The sequence below is a fragment of the Aspergillus japonicus genome (genome assembly GCF_003184785.1).
Source record: "Aspergillus japonicus CBS 114.51 unplaced genomic scaffold BO86scaffold_71, whole genome shotgun sequence".
NCBI lineage: Eukaryota > Fungi > Ascomycota > Eurotiomycetes > Eurotiales > Aspergillaceae > Aspergillus > Aspergillus japonicus.
This window is the reverse complement of record NW_020291708.1, coordinates 46,339-65,982: the sequence shown is the minus strand read 5'-3', so window position 1 is coordinate 65,982 and position 19,644 is coordinate 46,339. Positions and strand designations below refer to the sequence as shown.

Below are 19,644 nucleotides of genomic sequence, written 5' to 3'. Positions count from 1 at the left end.
CGGTGAGTTTCCCCCGCGGACACTACACCGAATGTGGACAAGTCTGTAACTAACTATACAAGGATTGCGATTGGTCTGGATTCATTTGTGCAGCTCTAGTGTGAATATTGCCTGTATATACAATGAACGATTGTACACCTGACACCTTATGTCTCGATCTTCTCTGCCAGGAGACCGAATAGAAGGTAGGTTCGCTTCCAGTGCTCGTGGGCCGCTTTGTCAATCTTCTTCGCAACCTGCAATTGAGGTTCAAGCTCTCCGCGAATCGTTTCCAGTATGTCCGCCAAGTGGCTCGCCTCCGAGTCACCAACTTCAAAGGCAGATTTGAAGTAAGAGGCGTCAAAATATAGCTGGATCATATGATCTTCTAGATATTTATGTGAGTCAGCGTTCTCCGTCTCAGCCTGCGACTTTTGCTGTGGACTCTCATCCCCGTTCGGATCTGGCGGTTCGCCATTGTTGACCTCCGCTTTAGAATCAGTCGCCCCATTCTGAGAAGAAGATGACTTCAATTCTTCCATCCTTGAGGCAATGGGTTGGACAAGGTCCTTCTGCAGAGCTTTCTTGAAGCATCGAACGGTCGAAGCGTCCCAAAGCCCAGGGCCATACTGGCTCATAGATTTCGTTAATCGGCGCAGGAATTTGAACGCCGATGGTGACGGTTGCACAGGGATTGCAGGGTCACCTTCCCAGAGGGAGCGACCTGGGACTCCTCGAGAGTTTTCAATTGAGCTAGCTGGCGGGTTCCATGGCCTCGTGTGCGCCACTATCTCGGTAGCAAGTATCTCTTGTAATTGTGGGATAACACCATCAGCGAATGTGTAGCCCGCCGGGATAAAGTCGACGGGAAGTTCTCTCTGGATAAGCCTGATGAGCTTGAGCAGAAATGCGACCTGCTCATTCAGACTCGTTTTCTCGAGAGCTTTGAAGATCTCGCAGAACGAACAATCAAGAGTTTCGAAAGCTTCCTTGATAGCAGCCTCAAGAGCCTCCCGCAGCGACCGGGGGTCATCATCGGTCAACATTGCCGGGATGCCCACGTCTAGATCTTCATCCTCGCCTTCGTCAAGAATATCAGGCCATCGACATTGGCGCAAACCGTCGATAGAACTTTTGGACTTGTCTACTGTCAGAAGCCAAGCTTGGTACTTTCCGAGAGACGCGACGATGTCCCCGTCTCGTCCCAAAAGCCTATCCACAACAGCTTGTTTGAAGAAAGCGGAGCCATTGGAGTAGTCAGTTGAGATGAGGCTCTCGTCCCATAGTGAGTGAGAGTATGTGTGATCCAAATTGCTCCAGCCCGCGATGGTAGAAGCAATACTTTGGCCGAACTTGTTCAAGTCTTTTGCCTGGTCTGCTAAAATGCCGGTGAGTCGTTCGTTCAAGACAGACCTGATGCCCTCCAACACCTGCAGGGATGAGTGGGCGGGCGTTGAGCTCCGGGAGCCTAACCACAATTCTAACACTTGTTCACGAAGTGTAAGGAGTTTTGAGAAATCCGACCAATTCTTCAATGAGTCTCGAGACCCCTGCATATACTTCTCGAATGCGGCTTCTGACCATGTCTTAATTATTTTATCGACTTCCGCCCTGGTCAGTTCGCTGAGTTTGATCCAAGGAGTGAAGTTGCTGACGTCTGAAGTTACCCATCGCCCTAGGACACCAAGGTCCAGATCGTCCAGGCCGCAAACCTCGGGGTCTGTGAGAAGTGGCCGCGCTTTCAACTTGTTCAGTACGTCAGACAGCCGCCGCGAAAGTAGGATCTTGGAAGTTTGTAACGTTCGAATGTATAGGCGCAAGCTGTTCAGGATGTTCTCGCCTGAAGGGTCATTAAGTTCGAGCTGGCTCCCAATAGCGTCTAGACGTATCTGATGGAAGTACCGGATCGCATCGTCTGAAGAAGAGCTGGTAGCTAGGCAGTAGGCAGCCAAAGCTTCAATGATTTCGTCCGGCGTTGACTTGGCAGAGGCAAGGCGCTTATCGACTCTTCGCAGCAGGGTTCGGCGGAGGGAAGCCAGTTGATTGCGAAGGTTCTCGACGAAGGGTGGCACTGTCGGTTGTTGTGATAGGGTCTTATGAAGCAGCCGTGAGATGACCATGAGCTTGGCGACGAGTAGGAGCGGGCCTCGCCGTCTGAGGAGTCTCGACATCGACACTGCGGCGCGATGAAGTAAGGCAAGCTGGCCTGTGAGGGCGCGCTCGGGAGAATCTGGTACCAGCCATCAGTATATAACGAATCGATCGCGCACTTCAAAACAGCTGTACCTTTATTTGACGCGACTGCCTGGACATGAGTGTACGTTTTCTCCATTAACCGCGGGTTACACCTTCGCCCTATGTCTGCCAGCGTTGAATCCACTTCCTCCATCTCACGATTCATGGAAACGATCTTCTCTGCGGTCCCCACAAGCTCTCTATATCGCGTCCTATATGCACAAGCAACAATTAGCCGCCGGTCAATCTGTATCCTGGAACGACCACGGCATACCCAACCAGAGCTCGGAGTCTCTCCTTATTACTCGCAATGTCCCGTCGCAGCTCCTGCTCCACGCGGCGCACGGTTGGAATTGGATATTGGAATGCATCCTGCCATGATTTCAGGCTCTGAGGATCCGGTCCGTCTGACGCCATGACAAAAAGAAAAAAAAAAAACCACGGAGTGTTTGGCAAAGATGGCCAACGACTGCCGAAGAACGGTGACGTGACGCCGATAATGCCGGGGTGGTCCTTTGGATGTTGCTACGCAGGCCAGAACGAGGGGATGACGATCAGTCATGCCTGAGGCAGCACGTGGCATTATCCGTCTGGGAGCCCACTATTCCCCATCTGGCAAGGAACTTTGACTCACTCCCAAAAAAAAGTGGCTGCCCCGCAGACTGTCTTTGCGATCGACAAGGGACCATTCTTTTGGCGGATACAATCTCCCATCCAACCTTGCATTTCTTGCACCTTTTGCATCGCCATGCCTCATATCGACCCTCCAGAGACACCTGCCACAGAGGGTGCTCCCTCCGAACCCTTGACAAGGCTACCCTTTCCTCCGATTACATACTCCCACATCCTGAACTGCTCGTATCACAGCTGGCAACCTCGGTACGTTCGCCTCATCATCGGCCAGTCAACCCCATCTAGGCGTTACTGACTGACACCCCTCTCATTCTGCAGGTACCGTTCTTTTGTCCCCAAATCCCGAGTGATTCCCCTCAGCGCCCAGTTCGTCTCCTACCTGCGAGCCGACGGAATTGTTCTGCCGCCGGAGGCTGCCCCGCCCACGGACGACGACGACAATCTCGACACCTTCTCCGACGATGGCGAAGCCGAAGAGGCAGACCCGTCTGTCGAATGGCCCGAGATCCACACTCAAATCAAGTCCACGATCAGTGAATACGGGGGGAAAGTGACACCGAAGCTGAACTGGAGTGCTCCGAAAGATGCAACCTGGATGTCGGCCACCAACGACTTACAGTGCCGCACGCCCAACGACATCTACCTGCTCCTGAAGAGCAGTGACTTCATCACGCATGACCTGGAACATCCCTTCGATGATTGCGTTCCCGACGCTGCCGCCGCCGCCGCCGCCGCCGCCGCCGATGCCGCACCCGCCGACTCCGCGGCCTCCGAGACTCCGCCCGAAGTCCCCTACCACCTCATCCTCCGCAAATACGTCAACTTCAACCCCTCCCTCGAGTTCCGGTGCTGGGTGCGCAACCGCGTGCTGCTCTGTATCTGCCAGCGCGACCAGAACCACTTCGACTTCCTGTTCCCCATGCGCGATGCGCTCCGGTCGCGCATCCAGGCGTTCTTCGACGACAAGCTGAAGAGCACCTTCCCCGATCCGAGCTTCGTGTTCGACGTCTACATCCCGCCGCCCCACGAGAAGGTCTGGCTGATTGACATCAACCCGTGGGCCGAGCGGACTGATTCGCTGCTGTTCAGCTGGCTTGAGATCCTGACGATGAAGGACCCCGTCGGTATCCAGGAGGAGGAAGAGGACGATGGCGCGGAAGAGCAGTTCGTTCGGCTGTCTCTCCGCGGTGCCGACAACGGTGTCAACGGGGTAGTGGAGGAGGAGGAAGAGGAAGAGGAAGAGTCGGAATCCGAGGACAAGAGCGGGAGCGACGATGACGATGCCCCGCTGTTCGCGGAGTTCCGGCTGGTGAAGCGCGATGACCCCGAAGCATATGCTTTCACGACGCCACAGTATTCCGCGCATAAGCTGCCCAAGGAAGTTGTAGATGCCTCCCTTACTGGGCCCGGAGGCATGAGCGAGTTTCTCGGGCAGTGGCAGGATATCCTGGCCAAGCAGACCCAGGAATCCGATTCGGACGAGTGATGTCTTATGATGAAGATATTAGGATAGGTGCTGGTGTTCAGGTTTCGAGGGCGTTTTTGAAAATAGAATATATGATATCAAATTTAGATTTATGAATTCAACCATTGTTGAGCTGTCCACAATACAAACTCAAGATCCCCACCCCCCGGGCGCTTGAAGGATGTATCATTCAAGCGTGGACTTCTACGCCCGGCCCCATCAGCCACACAGCGCAAATATGAACACAATCTCTTCAACGAGAACCCCCGGCCAACACCTCACAATTTATGCTTCTTCTCCCCCGACGCCAACTTCCGAAACTCCTCCTGCGGCACCCCACTCATGAACCGCTCCAACCCAGCAAACACCTCCAACCCATTCTGCCGATCCAGCACCTCCCTAGCCGGTCTCCGCACCAGCTCCTTGATCTTCAGCAAACTATCCTGATTCAAATGCTCGCCCAACCGCTCCTCAACCTCAGCGAGCACCTTCCCCAAGAACCCGTCGGAGTCGTCCGCCCGCCCCGAATCCGCGGCGACGACGCCATTCACGAACCCGGCGGCGACCAGCTCCGCGCACGGGATGCGGCGGCTCATCAGCAGCGCCTCGTTGGCCTTGGCGATGCCCAGCCGCTCGACGAAGGCGTGCGACGCCCCGCCCTCGGCCACCAGGCCCAGCGAGGAGAACGGCGTCAGCAGGAAGGCGTGCGGCGCGGCGTAGATGAAGTCCGCCTGGGCGATTAATGCGGCGGACAAGCCGACGGCCGGCCCGTTGAGCGCCACGATCAGGATCTTCGTGTGGTGCGCGAACGTCCGCGTGATGTCCAGGTTGTTGGCCACGAAGCCCCGCAGCAGGTCGCGCCGCGCGCTGGTGTTGAGGCTGCCGCCGTTGGGGCGCGAGATGGTTACGTCGGCGCCGCTGGTTGGGGCGTTAGTTGGGTTTGAGGTACGGCCGCTCGGGCAAGGCGGAGGACGAGAGTCAGGGATCCGGGGGATGGGGGGGGGGGGGGCAAACTCACGCGGAGAAGAATCGTCCCTTGCCAGTTAGGATCGTGATGTAGATGTCCTTGTTCGCGTCGGCTTCGCGCAGGCGCTCGCCTAGGAGGTAGTAGAGGTCTTGGTCGAGGGCATTGAGTTTCTGGGGGCGGTTCAGCGTGATGATGGCGATTCGGCCTTGGTAGGTGATTGTGATGAGGCTCTCGTCGGTCATGTTGAATTGGACTTGTGCTAGTGGTAGAGCGATGTATGCGGGGAAATTCTAGCTGTTGATGTATGTGTCTATGCACTTTCTGCGGTGATATGAGACAAATGCGGTGGATAAATTGAAACCACACGTTCTTATGCGTTGAAACCGTTATGCAACAGGGCTAAATCAGACCAAATCAATGCACCGGACATGAAATTCTACTGAACAGAGGAGCAGGAAGGGAGGAAACCGCCGGTATATCTATTCCGGGGAAATATTGGGGCTGCAGAACGCTAGGCTTATGCGGGGAGATTCTCCAGCGGGCCGAGCATGGAACAGAACAAGCCGAGGCTCACAGCACCGCCAAGTACTGACTAAGCCCAGGGTCACATGACCTCTACTGGCTTAGCTGCACGTGGGGTGTTTGCTGCGTTTGCACCCAGTCTCGGGCTTTGCGGCGGGCGGGTTCGGCTTGTCAGAAGCTCCGTGAAGATAATCGTATCAGACCATTGGAGCATCACCAAAAGTTCTCGCCCCGGAGACTGACTGGCTCGAGACCGGACAGACAGACTATTCCCAGGATCAATCTAAACAGATCAATCCCAACACAAACCACAAAGCAAACCCGCATATACGGCATCGGACTCTAATACATCCCCCCTCCGCTCCGCCACAAATCGCACAAGATGTCCTCCATCCTCCGCAAACTCCAGGGTGGAAACCTCGAGGTCTTCAAGGTAATCCCCGCCTGCCTACATGCATATGCTATGCCCATGGAAACCGAACACCAACTAATCTCTAACCCTTGTCACCGACTCGCACAGTTCGGAACCTACATCCTCTTCCCCATCGGCTGGATGTACTACTTCGGCACGAACCTCGACGACCGCTTCACCGTCCAGGGCTTCTGGCCCACCGCTGAACAATCCCACAAGATCCCGCTCGAGAAGGAGGAGATCGACCGCGAACTGAACCGCATGCGCATGAACGATGCCATCCGCCGAGAGCGGAGACAGCGCGAGGCGGAGGCGGAGGCGGAGCTGCAGCTGGCTCAGGCCCGGGCGCAGACGGAGGGATCTGCCAGCGCGGAGTGAGTTCCCCTGTATGAGTGATGGGATGCCTTATTTGTTTGTTCGAGCGGAGTGAAGAAAAAGGTTGCGGTGTGAGATCGATGGTGCATATGCCGGGGTTTCCCTTGACATCGTGACCCGGGGACGAGCAGACTCATTCTTCGATTGATGGGCTTGCGGTGTATCCCTCAGCGGCGGGTGGGTTGTTGTGGGCATCCATGTCGACTTCGATATGGTGAGTTTGGTACGCTCGATTATGTACTATTTCTGGCCGGGGGTTCACTTGTTTTTTTTTTTTTTTCTTTTTTTTTTTCTCGTTGTATAACACTCTTCTCTGAGCATGACCGGAGTTGTATATTTGGGATGGGGGCTGTTTTTTTTCGGGAGTTTTTTTTTCTTTAGCTACAGAACAAAATTGGACTTCGATGCTTATTGGCAGTGTATGTTCATCTCGAGCGTCGGTGTCTACATGTCCGAACCGCACGGATACGCTGCACTGGAAGCACGATCTGTAGTCTAGTTTACAATCCGCGTTACAGAACCAAGCTTATTCTTCATGGTGCCATCGAAGAACGACGTTCGGCCAAGTGGCCTCGGAGGCATGCACAACATTCGACAGGCTCTATACGAATATTCACTTATGACAATAGCAGCCTCGATACAGTATGGACAGGAAGACGAGTCGAGGTGGAGAGCTTCAGGAAAAGATCACAAGGAAGAGGATCTAACGATGATGAACGCCTGGAATGCGCCGGCCCAGTGAAGATTGTATCGCTCAAACGCCATGAAACAACGTTGCAACAGTATCATGAACCAAGAGGTAGAAGAAGCTGCGCTTTTATCGTGCAATGCTGATGCAATTCATGCTCGAGGGCGAAAGGATGTGGGGGTGAATTAAAAAGCGGTATAAATGGGAATGGTGATAGCAGAAAGAATGGCAATTGGCCCCCACGGTATCACAGCTGAAAATGCACCTCAGCAAACAAAGTGCATCGTTGTTTCCGAACTTCCGGAAGCCGAAATCCGAGAAGAGGTGGGGAGATAGAAAGCACATCAGTGCGGAGACCAAGGCAACGAAGGAGATCAGAGTTCGGCAATCGAATCGGTGACCGTGGCAGCTTGGTTTTTGGCTGTCTCATAGAGGACATCCATAGTCTGAGTGCCGACTTCGCGGAATACAGAATTGATGGTCGGAAGATTTCCGGAGATGAATGGACGTTCGCCGACCCAGTAATAGTATAAGTGGCTGTAAATGGCTCGGATATGATCGGGCAAATAGACGTAAATGCCGGTGATAATCATGGTGAGGAGGGTGAGGAGGAGAGAGTCTTTTCGAGTTCCCGTGTTAGCGCACCATATCTTGGGAATTGGGGGAAATTGTTTCTTAAGCATAGATCGCTTCAGAGGGACACAGCTTGACGTACTAAAGATGAACTTTTCGGTAGGAGTGAGCATATACACGGCGAAAGTCACCTCATACTGGTAAATCTTCAGTCGCACCCAGCGCACGAGACTCGTGACAAGCCAAAGGAGAAATGTCATTGCTGTGAATCCGCCAATTGCGAACGCGTTCGATCTGACTGAGAATATGCAGCTGATAAGACTGATGGAGAAATATGGTGTGGCAACCAGGCGATGGTGATGTGGGGAGAGTCGGCTTCAGGGGATCTATCGCGGATGCTCTTAGGAGAGATGCACTTTGTTGAGCAGTGGTTGAAGAAGGGATGAGAGCAAGTAGTGCCAAGATCTACCAAGCATCCATGATCTGACAGACAGAGAGACTGACAGCTGAAGCAAGACAGCGATGGGCTGAGAAAATTATAGTCTAGGCAGACAAGTAAATGGCCGATAGGTAAGCGGGTGAGACAACGGAGTGCGGGTTGAAGGGATCTCCGTGGGACAAGAAAAGGTTCACAAGAGACTTATGCGCAGCCGGTTGAGAGGATAAAGAGCCAGTGGGAGTACAAATGTAGAAGTGGCAGGTAACTTTCCCTTTGTGTCTCCTGAAAGTGGAAGTGTGGGGGGGTTTAAGGGAGTGGACAGACAAGGAACAGCAGCTGTAGAATGGTTGGGAAATCCGTTAAGATTAAGTAGGCCTCAGAAAAAAAGCAGTAGGAGCGAATGGAAGACTAAATCGAAGCCCCCGTCAAGTCCATGCTGGATCTGGACACTGTTTCAAATTGGCCGCAGGACACTAAAGCAGATAAAGTGTCGACCAGACTCAGGTTCCACTAAGGGTCCAGTCCAGCAGCCAGGGTAACTTACTAAGTTACTACTGACTGGCAGTCTACTGGGTAGCATTCATTTTATGCGCAGTTTTGCTTCTCGTACTCGTATCGTAACGACGAGTTTGGTTCCAGTGGCTGTGCTCGATGATTGATTGGCGTGTCACTCCATGAATCCACAGAAAAGCGTACGTCAGCCTTTCCACTAGCAGAGGATTCTCTATGGCTGGACAGAAACAATTCAGAGTGTAATTCAACCCTCATCGGGACGGGACACAACGCCGTGAGGGTTCCAAATGCACGGCCACTGTTCGACTATGAGGGAATGTTGAATGAGTGATGGTACATGAGGTGTAATGAAGGTTGTCGAAGTTCAAGTTGTTGAAGAAACTTACTGTAACTGACACTCCAGTGTGCTGAGCTGGTATGGTAAGGGCATACCATCAATACAATACAAGCAAACCAGCCAGAAGAACAATCATGAGCATTAAGTTACGAGTATATTGTAGGCTTACTCAGTGCTCCGTAGCTACTACTGCCACAACTCCTTCAATCACCATGTTTCGTGCCTCACAACTAGCTCATCATACTAATCCCCTCACACTCATCTCAACTCCCAATCTCTTGCGGCGGTCATTTTCCCTCTCCGCCCTCTCTCTGGCCGATAAGCCACTTCCTCCGCGCCTAAAGTTCCAAGATGCCGACTTGACGATATCATACCTGAAGGGCACCGGTCCCGGTGGTCAAAAAATTGTACGTCGCTCTGAAGGAATCAGCCATTCGGAAACTTCTTTTCTTGCTCTTGTGCAGAGCCATCACGCGCTAACTCATCTGCTATGATCTGCCCAGAACAAAACCAATTCCGCCGTCCAGATTATCCACAAGCCCACTGGCATAGTGGTCAAGTCGCAAGCGACCCGGTCGAGGTCGCAAAATGAGAAATATGCTCGTCACATCCTGGCAGATAAAGTCGAGGAGCTGCTGAATGGGGACAAGAGTCGCGCCGCCATCAAGGCCGACCGCGCGCGAAAGAAGAAGGCAAGTAAGGTGAAGAAGGCTCGGCGCAAATATCGTGAGTTGGAGAAGGGCCAGGAAGGAGCAACGGAAGAGCTTGAGGGAGTGGAGAAATCTGACGATGGAGAACACGATGCGAGCGATATTGACTCCCCTTGTCAAGAAGGAGAAAAAGCCGACGAGCTTTCAGAGGCACAAGAGCCTGAGCAGAAGAGATAAACAAGCCTCTTAACCACCCTTTCCCTGAGAGTTACAGCAGGTCCTGCAGCTTTTCCGTTCTCTCCATACATTCTAGACAACGCGCTGCGAACCGGCACGCTAATTGAGATGCATACGCGCCGTTGTACATACAGATTCAATCACATATAACCATTATAGCAGATTAAAAATGTTCATTTATAGTTCATCAGGACATACAGGGAGGCTGCTTGCTCCCACATACTATTTCCTCTCCATGGTTTATTTTAGGGGAATATGCAAAAAGAAATTGAGGAACTCCAGCAAAGTACCCAGACTTAGGATGTCAACCCAAGTCGAAGTTGCTTATGCGATGTAACTGGAGAGCACGCGCTTGGCATCCTCTCCTAGACGCTCTTGAACGAAGCCAGATATCCGGCCACTAGACTTAGCGTCCGCTTCCTTCAGGTACTTGCCCGTCCACACCTTGAGATCAGAACCGGTCTCAGGCCAAGGATCACGAGGCACGGGCCGGATGCTGTTCAGCGCGGTGAAACCGACACCAAATGCCATGTCCTCGACGTCGTGCTCAGCAATGATGTCGTCCTTGCTCGCAGGAAGAGGAGGAAGCTCCAAAAGTTTGAGAAGAGCCTCGCAGGTAAAAGCCCATCCCTTCTTGTAGCGGCTGGCAAATGCCTCCGAGTTGGCCAGAGTCTTAGTGAATGACAGCACGGCAGTCTTGCGGTCCAACGGACGGGCAAGCTTCTGCGTCTCTGGAAGGATAATGTTCAGGTAGATAGGCGTGAACAGGCTTTAAGCATAGATTAGCATGCGATTTTTAGCGGTTACTGGACGGAAAAATTCTTACTCCGGTTGTACCTTGTCGACCACCTGGATGAAGAAGTCGGCGCTGTAGCCCTTCTCGTCCTGTGCGGAGACAAAGTGGAAGAAACGAACGAATCGAATAGTAAGGTTTTCAGTCTTCGAATTCTGGAGACGAGTGAGGATGACCTGCATGATAGAGACAAAATATTGCTCAAGCGTCGCACTGCGGAGCTGTCAGCGACATGTATCATTGCGAGTTGTTGCTTGGATAGTCGACTTACGGTGGGAAGCCTGTAACGACCGCCTCCAACAGGTCGAATCCATAACCTTCGTTGGTCTTGGTGGAGAGCAACTTCTGGAAGATACCAAGGATAGGTGCAACTTGATCATTTTGCATGATGTACTCAGCACCACGAGGAATAATGCTAGACAATAGCCGCACCAGCGCCGGAATGTTACCCTTGGACTCCCACATGACAGGCATGAGGATAGGCCCAATCAGGTTCTGGTAATAGCTCGGCAGGGTTCCGGAAGGATTGGCCTCGAGGAGAGCAGCAAAAAGCTGGAAAATGTAAGGCATGAACTCTGTAGATATATCAGCAACAGTCCGTGAGGGTTTAAGCTTGCAGACGATATTACCTTGAACATCACCTTGCAGAATTTCAGCAAAAGGCGTGTAAAGAGCTTGCTCGAGTTTCTCCGGATTGGCAGGGGCGGCGAAACTGGGAAAAGGTTAGTGTTTGAAGCGCGGATGGCCAGATCGCGCACATACCGAATAAAGGCACCCAAAGCTTCAAAGTGGAAGTAGTAGAACCTAGGGTTACTGGGGTTGCGGCTGATCACAGTCGTGATGTTGATCAAGTGCTGAAGGACACTGTCGGTGTGGGGAACAACACCCTCCTTGATGACGATAAGAACCCTCATGGCACATCTCATCAGGAACTCATTCTCCTGGACCTTCTCGGGAGCAGGGTCCTTTTCAATGAGGGAGAAAATATGTTCAAGTAGATCCTTAGCCAAGGGAGTGATAGTACCAGGAGCGATGATCGGCTGGCCCTGGGCATCGGCAAGGTAAAGAACTCGCTCGACAGCAATAGCGGCGTAACTGTACACAACAAAGTTCGAAGAACCAAGCTGGTTGACAAGCATGGGAAGTACCTCTTGCCACTGTTCCTTGGTTATGATGCTCCGGAAGAGGTACAAATACTTGATGGCATCCACCTTGAGAATGGGGTGGACTCCCTCACTGTTCACAAGATCGGCAGCAAGGTGCTTCTGGAAGTAATCGGTGATGCTAATGAGCGAGTTCGTGGCTGTTACACCGTGACTGGCAGTAGCAACTCCCTTGGCTGCGATTGCGGAATAGAGATAAGTGGCGGTATCCTTGGCCTTCCAGTTTGAAGCAGGGTCCTTAGCATACTCCGCAAGGTAGTGCTCCGTATACTTGAGGACAACAGTAGTGACGGATTCTTCAAATCTCTCAGACAGCCGGCGCAAGAAGTCGGTGGCGGCACGGCGTCTAGTATCGCTGTCGGAACCCTCAAGGTCGCGACGGATGAACTCGATGGGCTCATCCTCGAAAAGCTCCTCGTCGGACTCGCGCAAGCTAACGTTGGGCAAAATGACCTTCTCGATGATCTGGCCAAGCGTGCCCTCCGCTTGGAAGACAACTGCGTGCTCAGACATGCCAGCAATGGAAGTCAAGAACTGCAGAGCTCGGCTAACCAAGATGTCGTACTTGGTCTCCTGCCCAACGGTAGTCAGGAAGTTCCAGGAGCTGTCGACAAACTGGCCGACATGAGGCTTGAACTCATCCATGTACTTCTGGACATACAGAGTTAAGACTTGGAAAATCCCGGCGCGGGCGAACTCCAATGGCCCGGCTTCGGTGTCATCATCGGTGTGCAGCAGTTGGTTATCGTATGTGAGGTACTTAAGTAAAAGTGAAGCTATCCCTGAAATATTTTCTTCGAACATGGGTGGAAGATCGTGGCAAGAGAGGTCGTACATCAACTTGACCATCAAGTTGAGCTGGGTAAATCCCTGGATGAGATTTTCTTTGTTGGCAGTGTTTTGTTGGAGGAAAGCATCCAAGCCCTAAAATCAATTAGCACAAGAACACCGCAATTTTGTATTGGAAGACAATGACGGTAGGGCATTCCGGAGTATATGTACCTCGAATAGAGCCAAGAAGGGGCTGCCGAAGCGCTCGAGAACGTGATTGATTTCACTGTACAGCTCGTCCGACCGGAACAATGGCCTCCATCTCTTGAAGATTGAGTGCGCAACTTGTAGAACGCCGTTGTTGACAGTTGGGTTGGTCGGTTGGAGCCTGGAAACAAGATCCTATTGATGTCAATCGAGAGCCCAGCAACGGGTATGTGCTAGCCATGACTTACATCCACTAGGGTATCCCATCTCTCCCAGAAGTCACTATCCGCAATCACGCTGACAGCTTCTCCGAGCTGACTTTGAATGCCTGCAGGCACGGAGATCATCAAACTGATCAACTCCCGCTTGATCGTGGCAACCTCGTCCGCTTGGAGCTTGTAGTTTCCATCCTCGTCGGTCCAGTTCCTCTTAATGAAGTTCTTGAAGCAAAGCGAACTAGCCAGGCGGGTAGTATAAGGATAGGTGGCCGAGGCAGTAATCTGGAGAAGCTGCAAAGAGAAGCCCGGCTTTTGCTCCTCCTGCCGGAGAGCAAGTTCGGCTGGAGGAAAAAGTTAGACATATGCTTTGCGAAATGCACGAATGACCATCAGAAGTTTTAAATAGGGCAGAACACGGAAATGAGATTGCAGCATCAACAGGAAGATAGAAAGAAGACAAGACTAACCTTGCTTGTTTTGCCTTGGGTCCAAACTTGCCTCAAGGAGCTGCGCAACAGCCCCAAGACCGTCAGCCATTTTGAGGAGTGGGGTAGAGATTAAGATGCTCAGACAATGACAGAGATGATAAAAGCTTGATCCGAGAATTAAGGGGAGTTGGCTTGCTATCAGCGGGAGACTGTCACTTTCTAAAAAAAAAGTGGGCAAAGCTCCGTTTGTAGAGCAAACGATATGTTCAGGCAAGATGGTTAAGGTTAAGTGAGAGCCGGAGGAAGCTAAAGTTCTGGTTTGGGCAGTTTGTTTGGCGGTTGCTTTGCAAAATCTAGGCGGTGAAAGACAAACCCACCGCGGGGTGATTTTGCCTATTCAGTGTCAGGTGATCGTGCGGATCAAACCCTTCCCGACCTCCGCCAGATCATCATCATCGATGCTCTGAGGGGAAAAGTGGCTTGGCACCTTCTTGCTCTGGATATAATCTAATTTCATTTAAATGTTTACTATAGTTTCACTCACCCGTGTCTGTGCAAGACTACTCTCTTCTTACTTGAGAATATAAGCACTGCCCGCCACTGAAAACCCTAGCTTCCTACTGGCGGGGTATATTTGTCTATCGATTCAAAGAGGTCGTGACAGTTCCCAAGTGTAACGCCCGATCCAAGCCTCATAACCCTTCGCGGACCTCTTATTGCTGTTCAAATCTTCATGTGACCTGCCAATGGTATGTGAAATTGCGTGCGAAGTGGAACACTGCTCCAGACTTTGCCTGCTTCAGCTGACCATGGCATCTGTAACTCCCGGTCACGGCCCGTTGCTAACCAGTCATCCGCCAGCTGTACGATCCGTTGCCTTGACAAGCCAAATATAGCCCTCTAGTCTATAAGAACGCATGCAGTCTGACGATGCTGCAGTTCCCTCTCGGTTTCAAGACTCAAAATCAATTCTCGCCAACGTCTCCCATTCCTTAGGACTATCCACCTCAGGTCGTTTTCCTTGGTGTCACTCGCACTCAACAGTAATTTCAGACCTTACAATCAACGGATGAGCGCGATAAAAGCTTAATCGGGCGAGAGAAAGCATCAATGCATCGTGGAAGCGTGGTTTCCAGTTCCTCCGACACCTCGGGTGCGCGGGATTTCGATGCGGCACTCCGAATTCTGACCCAGAAGCAGAATTTAGGGCATGCTATCGAGGAGGCGGAACAAGTTGCGAAGTCGGCTCAGTGGTACACTCCGGAACAAGCTATTGCTCTATGGGAAGCAGGAGCATATCTGATTCACAATGAGAGCTCGCCAGAGGCTCGACGCAGTGGTTCGCTGCTGCTGGAAGCTGTCGCGGCACGACAAGATCTGTCCCCAGCAGCCCGGCGCACAATCTTCGAGTCAATATCAAGTCCTTCGGAAAGCGATGTCACACCAGCACGGGTTCAAGCGTTGATAACGCTATCAGACCATGGCAGGAAACTGGAATTCGCCGCCTCCTCTGTCTTTCCCGTGATATCTGCCTGCCTTGTTCCACTCTATGAGGTTATCTCTTCCGTTCGCATGAAAGCAAGAAAGGTGAAGCCGGGAAAGACAAATGGGCACGCCTTCGATGATGCCGTTCTGGATGACGTTCTGCAGTTTGTGGTCGATCTTATCACTCTTCAACGCAAGCCCCCTACCGGTGAAGAAGTACAAGTACTGTTAGAACAGCTTTTCATCATTTGCAAAAAGACAAGCGTTGCTGCAGATATCAAGAACTCACTCAGCGTATTCGATGCGGTCATTCTTTACGCAGACGTGCCCGATGGAAGCTTCATCCCTCTGCTCGAAGTTCTGTGCAGCATTCATGCCTCTGTCAAACCTCTGTCGGGTCCGACGTCAAGGGTTGTTCGAAGTTTGGCAAAGTCAAAGAGGAAGGTTGATATGGTCAACGAACTATATACATTCCTGACAGAATGTTCTGAAGAAAAGAGTCGGAACCTCAACGTTGTGCGGGGAACTGTGTATGTGTTGACGGACATAATTCGTGCACACGGCCAGGACGCCATCCCAGAGCTACAGTTCGAACAATTGATTGACTGCTTGAAGACCGCCACAGTGAAGGATGATGGCCGGCTGGAGGCAGACATCCTGGATTTATGTTTGAACATCTTGGAGGGAGACTTTGTCCGAGTGGCTCTGGAAAAGGATTGGGGCGCGTTCGTCGACCTGATGAATGTGTGTTCCGCCAGGGCTGTCGATGAACCTGAGCAACCATGCCCCACACTCTCTGACTCTCAACAAGTCACTCCCAAAGGCAGCGTTGTTGATGATTCCAAGTCCAGTATTCTTGCCAACACCATCCAGATAGCTTCTGTCCTTGAATCTCTTTGGGATCGTTTGAATAAACAGCAACGGCTAGACTCAACCCGGTTCCTCATGAACGCCTGTCGCTTTATCGAGCCTCCCCAGGCTGAGCTCGTTCTCGAGACCATGCGGGAGGAGCGGTTCTGTTCTCCTGGACATGAGAACTGGCTACAGCATTCCCAAAGATTGATTCGCTGCTTCATTCGCTCACACACTAAGTCCTCCGACGTTCGGGTCACTGCGTTAGAGATACTGAAGGAATCTTTCGACAGTCCCGAGTCACTTGGCTACTTCGAAGAGAAAGGCCTTCTCAAAATCATGCTGGAGAAATTCAATGAGGAGGATGACATAATACTGCTGGAATCACTGGTCGCTTTCCTTGTTGACGTCTCCATTACAGTCAACAACCAGGAATCATTCGATCAGCTAATCCATATCCTCAGCTCTCCCATGAGTAAGGACCTGGAGAAGGAAACTCTAGCGGCTTCCGAGTCAACCGCACTATCTCCAGATCGTTCATCATTTACCAGTGTATTAGAGTCGTCTCTAGCTAATGTTTGTGCGGCTGGACTCGTGAAGATTTTCTTGCGAACGCTTAACATGTCGGCAAACAAGGCTACCTCAGTGTTTGAGGCCTTGCTGAAGATAGCGCAGTCTCCGGAATGGCCAGTAGATTCGCGTCTAGCATCTCTCAAGTTACTCTACAGATTGCGATGCGATGCCGCCGGTTCTATTACTGTTGTCTCGATTTCTGAGGATGATTTCATGATGCAGGTGTCTGGTAGAAGCTTTGACGCTGGCTCCAAACCGCATGAAGATTTTACTGGTGACCACAGTGCTGACAACGACCAAGGGCGATCCATTTCAGCTGGTCGACACTTGCCACGGGAGCCCTCAAGCAGCCTTCTCTCCAGGTCAACCCGACAAAACTCTGTTGCTCCCCTTCGATCCTCCAAGCCGACGCCCCCTGTCTGGACATTCTCCACACCCCAAGTTCTCCCAGAGGAACCTCCGGTTGAGGCTAGCCCTTATGTCTACGCTTACGCGACTGCCAATGCAACCAGTCCAGTCGAATCGGAGCGGACGCAGAAGGTAGCTCTGAAGGCGAATATGTGGTTAGAGACGGTCATATCACTGCTGCAGCGCGAAACAAATTGGGATATCTACAGCTATGTGCTGACCCACTTGGCAGCTCAGTTGCAGAACAAGGATCTGTTCAGCAACGCTGTACCTCAGATCAAGCTGTTGCGCAGTGTCCTATGTGACCAGGTCAAGAACGATAGTTTTCGTGAACCGCCACCGTCCACTGGCACCAAGAAGACTGATGTTGCCGGATACATATTCGAGTTTCTATGCGTCTTGATCAGTTATCACGAGCACTTTGCCAAGAGCGAAGAAGATGAGCTTGTACGCGCCTTCATGATGGGCATCATCGGATCCTGGGGTGGTACTTCTCGTGGTTGTATCCATGCCCTATCTGTCTGTTGCCATGAAATCCCCTTATCGGTAACAAAGTCATTGAACGGAATTCTCGACAAGATGTCCAAAGTCATTACGATGTCTAATCTCGCTGTCCATATTTTGGAGTTCCTGGCCCTTCTCGCCCGTCTGCCTGAGGTCTATGTCAACTTACGTGACGAAGAAATCCGCACGGTCTTTGGTATATGCATCCGATTCTTGCAAACTTCTAGAGAGAGTCGGTTCAAAACAGATTCACTTACTCGAGTTGCCCCTGGGGGCGCTGTTAGACTTGGAAGCACCGGGTCTCTGAATTCTCTCCCGGAGTCATCAGAGGATGGAATGTCCAAGTACATCTACACATTGACATATCATGTCATGGTGTTCTGGTTTCTGTCTCTCAAGTTGCAAGACCGAGCGAAACATGTCAACTGGATCACGAGCAGACTCATATTCAAGGATGAGCATGGGAAGGAAACGGTCGAGGAACAAAGTCAAGTATTTATCGATCTGATGCAGAGAGCCGCTTTCTCAGATCTCGGCGATACCATCCCGTATCCGACATTCCCACCCTCTCCTGAAGATGGTCCCGCGTCCAAAAAGTCCTGGATTGTCGGCATGAGTATCGTGACTGTTGAGACAGCCGGGGTGTCTGGCCTAACCCAAGTGACAAAGAGGCAGGCATCAGGTACCACGTACGCGATGTATCAGCAACGCACCGCACCTGTTCTAGCTCACCAAGTATCTGCAGCTCCTGATGCCCATCTGCATCCTGACGCCATGCGAACTGCCGTCCTACCTAGTCATGTTATGCTGCAGCTGACCACCACGGCCTTCCCAACACCTACCGTTATGCAGCCCATCCTCTTGCCCGATGATGACATGACCCGGCGGGCCCTCAGCAGTTTTGACCGCAATGACATCGTGGATGGGCACAAGGTTGGCGTGCTGTATGTTGAGAACGGCCAAACCACGGAGGCTGAGATTCTGTCCAACACTGGTGGTAGCGCCGACTATGAGTATTTCCTGTCGAAGCTTGGAACCAAGGTTCCGCTCCAGGGTGCCCGCTTCAATACTCAGGGCCTACATGCTGATTTGGATGGTGATTCCACCTATGCCTGGAGAGATCGGGTGACTGAAATTGTGTTCCACGTCGCGACGATGATGCCCACGAACTTCGATCACGATCCGGCCTGCATCAACAAGAAACGTCACCTTGGCAACGACTTCGTCAATATCGTGTTCAATCGGTCGAATACACCTTTCAACTTCAACACGGTGCCATCGCAATTCAATTTCGTGAACATCGTCATCAATCCCATCTGCCGGGTCACAGAAGAGGCGGGAGCATCCGACCTGAAGGGATGCAATTTCGACAATTTATTCTACCAGGTGAAAGTCATGAGCAAACCCGGGTTCCCCGAGATCTCGCCTGCCGCTGTGCCCAAGGTCATCTCTGGGAAGAACCTTGGAGCATTTGTTCGGATTCTTGCCTTGAACGCCTCGGTGCTCTCTCTCGTCTGGAATAGCCAAGGTGGCGAGCACGTCTCATCCTGGCGCAACCGGCTGCGCGAGATCAAGAGGCTCCGCGAGCGCACCCTCGGCGCCCAGGCGCAGAACCCGGAGACCACCGAAGCCACCTACCCGGGTCAGCGACGCAACACGAAGGCCAACATCTTCTCCGAGGAGCTCCCGACCCGCGCCGCATCGGTCAAGAGCGACTTTTCCATGGACTGGAACGCCGCAGCGGATGCGAACATCCTTCAGAACCTGGACTTTTCCCGCTGGGGACGCTGAGTTAATCCCTCAGTGGGCAGACACGATGAGACATATCAGCAGCAATCCGGCCTCCGAGCGAAAAGTTCTCCAAGCATGCAGATGGAGGAAAGCCTGATCGGTATCCAGTGTCAATGGTTTTATTTTTCTCATCCGTGTCTCTTTGTTTCCACACCCTGCCATGATGAACGAAAATGTATATCTTAACTTTTTTTTTTCTTCTGTCCTGCGGTGTTTTATTGTAAATACCCCCATTTGCCATGCAGCGTGCAGAAAAGTTGTTCTCTGTTTGTTCTTAAAATCCGCGCAAGTCCCCAATCCTTCCGTTTCAGCTCTCCTTCGGTGTGTAATTATCTCTGGTTCTGGCTCGGGGCTTCAAACTTTTGAGCTAGGCTTTGTTCATGGTCACACTGGGAACATGTAGTGCGGTTGGTCAAGCCTGGCATC

General features: G+C 51.9%; 8 protein-coding genes across 8 annotated transcripts; 4 read left to right on the top strand and 4 right to left on the bottom strand.

Annotated features, from left to right (window-relative positions):
• Positions 1 to 79: 79 nt before the first annotated feature.
• Positions 80 to 2,712, bottom strand: BO86DRAFT_370390 (uncharacterized protein). Its single transcript, XM_025670275.1, has 3 exons — positions 2,489 to 2,712; positions 2,266 to 2,426; positions 80 to 2,209 (listed from the first exon to the last, which is right to left on the bottom strand). Exons 1-3 carry the CDS (start codon positions 2,629 to 2,631, stop codon positions 147 to 149), a joined length of 2,367 nt encoding a protein of 788 aa, XP_025523461.1. The 5' UTR covers positions 2,632 to 2,712; the 3' UTR covers positions 80 to 146.
• A 177-nt stretch (positions 2,713 to 2,889) lies between these two features.
• On the top strand, positions 2,890 to 4,397 carry cdc123 (cell proliferation protein CDC123). Its single transcript, XM_025672818.1, has 2 exons — positions 2,890 to 3,093; positions 3,166 to 4,397. The coding sequence occupies exons 1-2, from the start codon at positions 2,963 to 2,965 to the stop codon at positions 4,331 to 4,333; spliced, it is 1,299 nt and encodes a 432-aa protein (XP_025523460.1). The 5' UTR covers positions 2,890 to 2,962; the 3' UTR covers positions 4,334 to 4,397.
• Positions 4,398 to 4,510: 113 nt separating this feature from the next.
• Positions 4,511 to 5,767, bottom strand: BO86DRAFT_370385 (dodecenoyl-CoA isomerase). The gene is made up of 2 exons (XM_025670274.1): positions 5,331 to 5,767; positions 4,511 to 5,230 (listed from the first exon to the last, which is right to left on the bottom strand). The coding sequence occupies exons 1-2, from the start codon at positions 5,519 to 5,521 to the stop codon at positions 4,591 to 4,593; spliced, it is 831 nt and encodes a 276-aa protein (XP_025523459.1). The 5' UTR covers positions 5,522 to 5,767; the 3' UTR covers positions 4,511 to 4,590.
• A 416-nt stretch (positions 5,768 to 6,183) lies between these two features.
• Positions 6,184 to 6,591, top strand: BO86DRAFT_459073 (uncharacterized protein; the record flags this gene model as incomplete). Its single annotated transcript, XM_025677329.1, has 2 exons — positions 6,184 to 6,234; positions 6,322 to 6,591. 2 exons carry the CDS (start codon positions 6,184 to 6,186, stop codon positions 6,589 to 6,591), a joined length of 321 nt encoding a protein of 106 aa, XP_025523458.1.
• Positions 6,592 to 7,490: 899 nt separating this feature from the next.
• On the bottom strand, positions 7,491 to 8,550 carry BO86DRAFT_215714 (serine palmitoyltransferase small subunit family protein). Its single transcript, XM_025666889.1, has 3 exons — positions 8,354 to 8,550; positions 7,992 to 8,235; positions 7,491 to 7,895 (listed from the first exon to the last, which is right to left on the bottom strand). The coding sequence occupies exons 2-3, from the start codon at positions 8,107 to 8,109 to the stop codon at positions 7,651 to 7,653; spliced, it is 363 nt and encodes a 120-aa protein (XP_025523457.1). The 5' UTR covers positions 8,110 to 8,235; positions 8,354 to 8,550; the 3' UTR covers positions 7,491 to 7,650.
• Positions 8,551 to 9,422: 872 nt separating this feature from the next.
• Positions 9,423 to 10,190, top strand: BO86DRAFT_346972 (peptide chain release factor family protein; the record flags this gene model as incomplete). Its single annotated transcript, XM_025669263.1, has 2 exons — positions 9,423 to 9,545; positions 9,642 to 10,190. Coding segments are annotated over 2 exons (507 nt in total), but the record flags the coding sequence as incomplete, so codon positions are not given.
• BO86DRAFT_346968 (putative chromosome segregation protein Cse1) lies at positions 10,184 to 13,911 on the bottom strand. The gene is made up of 8 exons (XM_025669262.1): positions 13,645 to 13,911; positions 13,208 to 13,518; positions 12,984 to 13,154; positions 11,581 to 12,905; positions 11,448 to 11,530; positions 11,090 to 11,393; positions 10,852 to 11,031; positions 10,184 to 10,794 (listed from the first exon to the last, which is right to left on the bottom strand). Exons 1-8 carry the CDS (start codon positions 13,712 to 13,714, stop codon positions 10,350 to 10,352), a joined length of 2,889 nt encoding a protein of 962 aa, XP_025523455.1. The 5' UTR covers positions 13,715 to 13,911; the 3' UTR covers positions 10,184 to 10,349.
• A 337-nt stretch (positions 13,912 to 14,248) lies between these two features.
• Positions 14,249 to 19,218, top strand: BO86DRAFT_450891 (putative GTPase activating protein (Tsc2); the record flags this gene model as incomplete). The annotated part of the gene is made up of 4 exons (XM_025676830.1): positions 14,249 to 14,354; positions 14,467 to 14,585; positions 14,659 to 16,417; positions 16,613 to 19,218. The coding sequence occupies exons 2-4, from the start codon at positions 14,523 to 14,525 to the stop codon at positions 19,216 to 19,218; spliced, it is 4,428 nt and encodes a 1,475-aa protein (XP_025523454.1). The 5' UTR covers positions 14,249 to 14,354; positions 14,467 to 14,522.
• Positions 19,219 to 19,644: the final 426 nt, after the last annotated feature.

Coding starts and splice junctions, on each gene's coding strand:
- BO86DRAFT_370390 (XM_025670275.1), bottom strand. CDS start 2,631: ATGGCGTCAGACGGACCGGATCCTCAGAGCCTGAAATCATGGCAGGAT. Junction 2,427..2,488: donor AGACTCCGAGCTCTGGTTGG/GTATGCCGTGGT, acceptor TTGTGCATATAG/GACGCGATATAGAGAGCTTG. Junction 2,210..2,265: donor GGCAGTCGCGTCAAATAAAG/GTACAGCTGTTT, acceptor GGCTGGTACCAG/ATTCTCCCGAGCGCGCCCTC.
- cdc123 (XM_025672818.1), top strand. CDS start 2,963: ATGCCTCATATCGACCCTCCAGAGACACCTGCCACAGAGGGTGCTCCC. Junction 3,094..3,165: donor TATCACAGCTGGCAACCTCG/GTACGTTCGCCT, acceptor CTCATTCTGCAG/GTACCGTTCTTTTGTCCCCA.
- BO86DRAFT_215714 (XM_025666889.1), bottom strand. CDS start 8,109: ATGACATTTCTCCTTTGGCTTGTCACGAGTCTCGTGCGCTGGGTGCGA. Junction 7,896..7,991: donor TACCGAAAAGTTCATCTTTA/GTACGTCAAGCT, acceptor GAACTCGAAAAG/ACTCTCTCCTCCTCACCCTC.
- BO86DRAFT_370385 (XM_025670274.1), bottom strand. CDS start 5,521: ATGACCGACGAGAGCCTCATCACAATCACCTACCAAGGCCGAATCGCC. Junction 5,231..5,330: donor AAGGGACGATTCTTCTCCGC/GTGAGTTTGCCC, acceptor CGCCCCAACCAG/CGGCGCCGACGTAACCATCT.
- BO86DRAFT_346968 (XM_025669262.1), bottom strand. CDS start 13,714: ATGGCTGACGGTCTTGGGGCTGTTGCGCAGCTCCTTGAGGCAAGTTTG. Junction 13,519..13,644: donor CCCAAGGCAAAACAAGCAAG/GTTAGTCTTGTC, acceptor TTTTTCCTCCAG/CCGAACTTGCTCTCCGGCAG. Junction 12,906..12,983: donor CCTTCTTGGCTCTATTCGAG/GTACATATACTC, acceptor AATTGATTTTAG/GGCTTGGATGCTTTCCTCCA.